Raw genomic sequence first — 7455 nt, 5'->3', positions numbered from 1 at the left:
GGAGTACAGGCTTTACTGGGATCTCAAACCATGGAATGACAGCGGAGTACAGGCTTTACTGGGATCTCAAACCATTGAATGACAGAGGAGTACAGGCTTCACTCAGATTTCAAAACTGTATAAAAAATCTGCAAGACAACTAGAAATGAGAACACCAGTGTTCAAACCTGTGGATATGTTTACAGAAGCAGCAAGATGACGTCCTGGATTTACTCTGAGGTTGGGAAGGTAGGAAACGAGCCTGGTCCTGGGTCGGCAAGTTTTGGCTGGTTGACAGATACACAAGAACCCGCTACATCAGCAGCTGCCAACCTTTCTGGTACCAAGGAATGGTTTCATGGAAGATAATTTCCCCATGGGCTGGGTGGGGAGATTAAATTTTCCTGTGAAGCGTGCAACCTAGATCCCTTGCATGTGAGTTACACTCAGGTGGTGACCACGGGAGTGACGGGACAGCAGCTGTGAATGTAGACAGAGCTCACCTCCTGCTATGTGGCCAGCTCCCAATCGGCGCCAGCCAGGTGCTGGTCTGTGGCCCAAGGGTTGGGGACTATAGTCTTAGGGGATTCTTTTCTTTTTGAGACAGAGTCTCATTATGTCACCCTGGATAGAGTGCTGTGGCATCACAGCTCATAGCAACCTCCAACTCTCGGGCTTAAGTGATTCTCTTGCCTCAGCCTCCCAAGTAGCTGGGACCATAGGTGCGCATCACAACGCCCGGCTATTTTTTGGTTGTAGTTGTCATTGTTGTTTAGCGGGCCTAGGCCGGGCTAGAACCCACCAGCCTTGGTGTATGTGGCCAGCGCCCTACTCACTGAGCTACGGGTGCCAAACCCTCTCTAGCTTTTTATATGTTTGAAATGTTCTAAAAGAATATATTAACGATGACATAAATTAAGATCAATCGGTCACATAACCCTTTGCTGTGGGGCTGCCCTGTGCTCTGTGGGCTGTTCAGCAGCATCCTGGCCCCTGCCCACTAGATTCCAGCAGCTCCCCATCCCCTACTTGCAATAGCCAAAAACTTCTCCAGACACTTCAGATTTGCCCAAGGCACACAAATACCCCACAAGAACCACAGCCTCAGAGGACACAGAGAGGTGACTTGTAATTTCGAGAACTATGCAGCAGTGAGTGCAGACAGTTCACCTTATTCCAGGCAGTGACCTTGAAGCTGCTGTAGAAACTGTCCTGGAAAACACCAAACCAGTGGGAGATACAGGCTAGGTCCCCACAGCCTGTTTCCATCTCCTGACTGACATACAACCTATTCTATGTGCGTCTGTTTAAAGACACTTTCTTATGTGCACAGTGCTAATTCATTAACCTTTAACTCACAGCCAACAGCACAGTAACTCGCACCTACATGAAGCTTGTCTCACAATGTACTTTCTCTATAAGGCACATCACAGCCTTCCTGAGTTTACGAACACCAGACAATATTTGAGCACTATGGTTGGGGGCCACTTTAAATTGCAAAATCACCAACAAACAAAACAAAAAGTAAAAAAAAAAAAAAAATAGGGTGGCATCTGTGGTTCAAAGGAGTAGGGCGCCGGCCCCACATGCGGGAGGTGGTGGGTTCAAACCCAGCTCTGGCCAAAAACCGCAAAAAAAAAACATGCAACAGAGAAAAGGGTGCTCTGGTGTGTCACACAAGAAGGCAGAGTGTCACCTTGTTTGTTCTGCTGGGGATGAAAGTCTTCACTGCTGTTGACATGTCCGTAAGGGACATGAAAGTGGCAGGTACTATAAATACATCTCAGCAAGTAGATGATTCTGTGACTGTGGACTCTGCATAATGAAGACTGACCCTGTGAAGACACACTCAGCAGCCTTTCTTGGTCCAACTGCACCTCGGAGTAACAAAGCTGAGGCAGCCCCACAGCAGTAACACAGGGGACACGCGCGGCCGAGGGCTGCTAAGACCCCATGTGACAGGCCGCTGGACAGTGAGCCTTGTCATGGGCAAAATCTGGCTACCAACACAAGAACCAACTGGTTAATTTTTATGATACAGAAACAAAGATAACCAAGTCCACATCTCCTCCTCCTGTGATGGAATTCGATGTGCACAACCTTCTGCATGAAGATTCTCACCCAGAATGTCACAGCTGAACCCAAGCAGAGCACAGGAAGGAAGGGCAGTTCTCTGTCTGTGCACCCATCTCACGCACAACAAGGACGTATTAAGCAGAAGACATGTTTTGGGGGCTTTCCTTAGCTGGAATAAAGGCACACAGTGTGGGCTCCAAAGCACTGAGGCATGTGAAGGTGCAGGGAGATGGCAGCTGCACAGTGGGGACATCACCCGATATCTGCTGTGTTCACACAATGCCCCTTTCACCTGCAAAGCCTGCTTCCACAATGGTCCTGGGGGAAAGTCAGCAACAAACCAAGGGAGCACAGAGAAATTACTCTGGGGATGGACCAGAGCTAAAAGGCAAGGAGAGGACAGTTATGTAAGGATTATGTAACTTCTTCTCGAGCAAAAACACTGCCATAGCATGACTAGACGGTAACAAGGACAAACTACAGAGTTCTGCAGAGCATCTAAATTGCTTCCCTGCAAAGCATTTTGACTCAGATATTAAAAGAACAGAGGCGGCCCCATCCAACTAGCAGCATGGTTACCTTGCAGGAGGGTCGGAGCCTGCAGCATCTGCTTGTAGTAGGAGTAATACAGTCCACACTCAGTCCTGAATGAGATTTCCCGCTCCACTTCCTGAAACAAAGTTACATCTACTGGTTTTATATGACCCAGTTTTGTTTGAGTATGTATTGTCATTGTAGAAATGTACAGAAACTACAACTTAAAAGAAAGTAAACTCTGAAAGTAACATCTCAAATCTTGGCAAACAAGAACAGGGGCTGATAATGTGGAAACTGAGTGACAAAGGCAATGGGGTTTCTCATACCATTCTACTTTTGTGAAGGTTTAAACTCTAAAAATTTTTAAAAAATATATGTTATCATAATCACATAATATTAGTGAGATACAGAACAGAAAAGCAGGAACAGCATTAAAATAATCTCCCAAATGAAGACAAATATAATTGCATTAGACCCCTGCCTAAAAGTTAACGCTGTAAGAGCAACGATTTTCTTTAGATTCCACGAACATAAGGTATTCTTAGTTAACTGAGGCAGACCTTTACATACGACTGCTGTTTTGACAAGTGTAACCCTGGTGGAATGATGTTCTCGGAGGTAAATGGATACATGAGGTATTTAAACTGCTTCTAGATGAGAATTTAACCTGACGATATAAAGTAATAGCATTTTGGTTGCAAAATGCATTTTTGTAAATTTAAATCATTAACATAAAACACAGAGACAACAGCCAGTAGTGTAGGGTGGACTCTGGAGAATAATTCTGTTATACTCAGGCTGTGTATTTTATATACATCATATATACATCTGAAAATTGGATATTTGAAATACTCCAAAATCCCAAACTTTCTGAGAACCCACATGATAGCACAAGTTACTCTGAACACTGTCACACTTTTTATTTTTTCACTGTCAGATTTTTCACTGTTAAATATTTGTATGTGGGCCCAGAGTAGTGGCTCACACCTGTAACCCCAGGACTTTGGGAGGCTGAGGCAGGTGGATCACTGAGCTCAGGAGTTGGAGCAAGGGTGAGACCCTGTCTCTAAAAATAGCCAGGCGCTGTGGTGGTCGCCTGTAGTCCCAGCTGCTCAGGAGGGCGAGGCAGGAGGATCTCCTGAGCCCAGGAGTTTTGAGGTTGCTGTGAGTTGTGATGATGCCATAGCACTCTACTCAGGGTGACAGAAGGAGACTATATCTCAAAAAAATAAACACATAAAAATAAACAAGTAAATATTTGTACATGAATAAACATAAGAAAATGATTGCTTATAAAGGTAATACAGAAATTCGGAGTCAGGAGTGATGGTGATACTAGCAACCAGAGACTGTCCACGGGAATGGCTGAGATAGGGACGTCTTTGTTTTCTGATGGTTTGATGTACACAAGCTTTGCTTCACATACAAAATTATTATTAAAGTATTATATAAAATTACTTTCAGGCTATATACATAAGGTATATATGAAACATAAAGGAATTTCATGTTTGACTTGGGTCCTGATCCCAAGATGGCTCAGTATGTCTATGCTAATATTCCAAAAATCTCTAATCCAAAGCACGTCTAGTCCTAAGCATTTTGGATAAGGGATATTGAATTGTGTGTGAAAAAGTATAAATGAACAAAAAATTATAATCTATGTCATTACAGATTCTTTAATACAAGTACCAGAATTCACAAAACCAGGTTCCAGAACCTGCAATGCATTATCTAAAATGTATTTCCGGGTGGTGCCTGTGGCGCAAAGGAGCAGGGCGCCGGCTTCATATGCCATAGGTGGCAGGTTCAAACCCAGCCCTGGCCAAAAAACTGGAACAAAATAAAACGAAATGTATTTCCATCCACAGCAGATCACAGTCCACAAGCCTAGCTTCCCTGGGGTAATAACATGGGACACCTCTCTTTCTAGCTGATGAACGTTCCTTGGTTTTCAAACAACAATACACACTTCATTAAAATAATCATTCATGCTATTTATCTCCAGGTCTAGAAATTATTTAATATATTTATCTTACCTTTTAAATATTTATTTTTAAATTTTATTTCCCCACTACGAGAATGTTTACTAAGGCACCTTGGTTCATTCTCTTTGCTCTCCACATGTATGAATGTTTCCCTCTTGCATGTAAAGAATATTCCAGTGGGTTTTTCTTGGCATACTTTAAACAATGCTAATCTGTGCCCGCCCCTTCCCTCTTGGTAAGTAATGTTAATCTTCCAATAGGAAGAAGTAGAGTACATTGTCATTTTTTTTTTTTTTTTGAGACAGAGCCTCAAGCTGTCCCCCTGGGTAGAGTGCCGTGGCATTACAGCTCACAGCAACCTCCAACTCCTGGGCTCAAGCGAGTCTCCTGCCTCCGCCTCCCAAGTAGCTGGGACTACAGGCGCCTGCCACAACGCCTGGCCATTTTTTGGTTGCAGCCATCATTGTTGTTTGGCGGGCCCGGGCTGAGGATTCAAACCCGCCACCTTGGGTGTATGTGGCTGGCGCCTTAGCCGCTTGAGCCACAGGCGCCAAGCCAGTACATTGTCATTTAAGCACCATTTATCCAGCCTTCTTACTTAGAAAAGAAAGCTATGGAGCTATCTTATATTTTTTCTTTTTAGCTCTAAATATTTCTTTAAATACTTCTATTCATTAAAAAAGATTATAAATTAATTCAATAAAGCATTGAAAAGCTATCCTCTTAATTACCTGAACAGTGCAAACATCCAACTGCTAACTTCCCAACCAAGCTGCGATGTTTCATCGTTGTTAACTAGGTCTTTTTAAAATAACTGGAGGTGGGGTAGCAAACCTTTTTTTTTTTAAGAGACAGAGTCTCATTATGTTGCCCTCAGTAGAGTGCTGTGGTGTCATAGCTCACAGAAACCTTTGACTCCTGGACTTAGGCGATTCTCTTGCCTCAGACTCCTGAGTAGCTGAGACTATAGGCACCCAACACAACGCCTGGCTATTTTGTTGTTGTTGTAGTTTGGCTGGGGCCAGGTTTGAACCCACCACCCTCGGTATATGGGGCCGGTGCCCTACCCACTGAGCCACAGGCACTGCCCCCCAAACTTTCTTATATATTGAATGTCCTTTCACAGAAAACAAATTTTTCCTGGAGAAATCAAGTATGACAGAAAGGCCCACTGCTGGGCCCGGTGGCTCAGACCTGTCATCTTAGCACTTTGAGAGGCTGTGGCGGGAACACTGCTTGAGTCTAGGAGTTTGAGACCAGCCTGGGCAACAGTGAGACCCCATCTCAATAAGAAATAAAAAAACTAGCTGGGCATAGTTGCATGGGTCTACAGTCTCAACCACTTGGGAGACTGAGACAGGAAGATCACTTGAGCCCAGGAGTTGGAGGCTGCAGTGAGCTATGACCATGTACATCACTGTACTCTCACCCTGACAACAGAGCAAGACTCTGTCTCAAAGAGAAAAAAGGCCCATCAGGTCCTGGAATTTAATTTAATTAGCATACTTGCTTTATAACCAGGATGGCACATAATAATACAACTTTTTCAGCTTTCACAGTGGCTACAGATTTGTGTTGTATCTTTCACAGCAACAAAGGCAGCTCTTCCTGGTAATTACATTAACCCATTCCTCTTTAATCTTTGAGAAAAACTGCTCTATTGCTTCTGATAACATAAAATCAAACTGAGATCATTTGTTCCTACAATGGTCAAACTCCTGCTCAGTCAAACAACTATACAGGTTATGAATTGATGGTAAATGAGCAAATACTAGCGTTTGTTTGTGTAACTATAAAAACATTAAGTTTAATTACATTCCTTTTCTTTTCTCCAGCTGTCTCAAAGTGTTCAAAGTACTAAGTGTTGCCTTCAGTGGAATATTCTAACATCATCCCCAAATCAGACGGGAGAGTCACTAAGGACAAAAGGCCGTCTGTGTGATTCTAACAGAACAAGACTGGGGGAGAAGAGAGAACACCGCTCAGAGTACTAAAGTAGAACGCTTTGTGCCTCTCTTTAATATATCCAGAATGTGTAGAGAACAGAGGGGGCCCTAATTAGTAAAAATACATTCAAACATGATTAATTGGCAATCTGGCACCAGCTGCATAGAACCAAATGCTATATTTTATTAGACAGACACTTGCAAGTGTTACATCTGCTTCATGCTAAGAGAACATCTGCTTACTCATTCAAACGCTTTTCCAGTTTTACAGCAATTTATACATTGCCTGGTGGATCACGCCAGTGAACGTGTCACAGGGAGAGGTTACCCTGGAAAGAATGCAAGAGGGACAAGCACTTTAAATTTCAATTTGTGGAGGCTCCACGGGAAGGCGCTGTCTGCAGAGAGAAGCAAACAGCTTCTCTGAAGGTAATAAAAGAAAGAAGTGGAAAGACAAAAGAACTGTATTTTTAAAGAACTGTATAGCTGAAACCATGTTAAGTAATAGTTTATACAATAATTTAACAGAAGTACTAAGTAAAAAAGGCATCAAGAAAAAAAAGACTGCTCACAATTTATGATTTGCATTCCCCAAAGACATTAGGACAAGTTGCTGGCCATGGAAAAAGGGTTAACAAGCCCATTTAGACAAATTATACCGAGTCTGGAAAAGAAACAACAAATTAGTATTTAAAGATCTTGTGTAAATAAATCCCCCAGGTGATGTGAGATCACCCTGGGCTGGTGTTGACCACAAAGGCTCATCACTCTGGAGGTTTCCTCGGTCATCTCCACCCACTGGCTCCCACCTGCTCCTGGGCCATTAACCTCCAGCTGTATCAGGAGATGGGCTCAGTCTCCCCTGCTGCCAGACTGCTGGGGTGGTCCCTGCACCATCACCATGGACTGTATCAGGAGACGGGCTCAGTCTC

General features: G+C 43.5%; 1 protein-coding gene across 2 annotated transcripts in view; it reads right to left on the bottom strand.

The window, feature by feature from the left end:
• The window catches only part of DPY19L3 (dpy-19 like C-mannosyltransferase 3), a 91289-nt gene that overhangs the window by 60985 nt on the left and 22849 nt on the right, over nucleotides 1-7455 (bottom strand). For both annotated transcript variants that reach the window (XM_023518359.1, XM_023518360.1), the window contains exon 5: nucleotides 2635-2725. In XM_023518359.1, coding sequence (XP_023374127.1) covers nucleotides 2635-2725 — 91 coding nt within the window. The remainder of the gene's footprint in view (nucleotides 1-2634; nucleotides 2726-7455) is intronic.

This window comes from Otolemur garnettii, unplaced genomic scaffold (assembly GCF_000181295.1).
Source record: "Otolemur garnettii isolate 467f Iridium unplaced genomic scaffold, OtoGar3 scaffold00135, whole genome shotgun sequence".
In the NCBI taxonomy this organism is placed as follows: domain Eukaryota; kingdom Metazoa; phylum Chordata; class Mammalia; order Primates; family Galagidae; genus Otolemur; species Otolemur garnettii.
The sequence above is the reverse complement of the archived record's forward strand: the minus strand, read 5'-3'. Positions and strand labels throughout refer to the sequence as shown.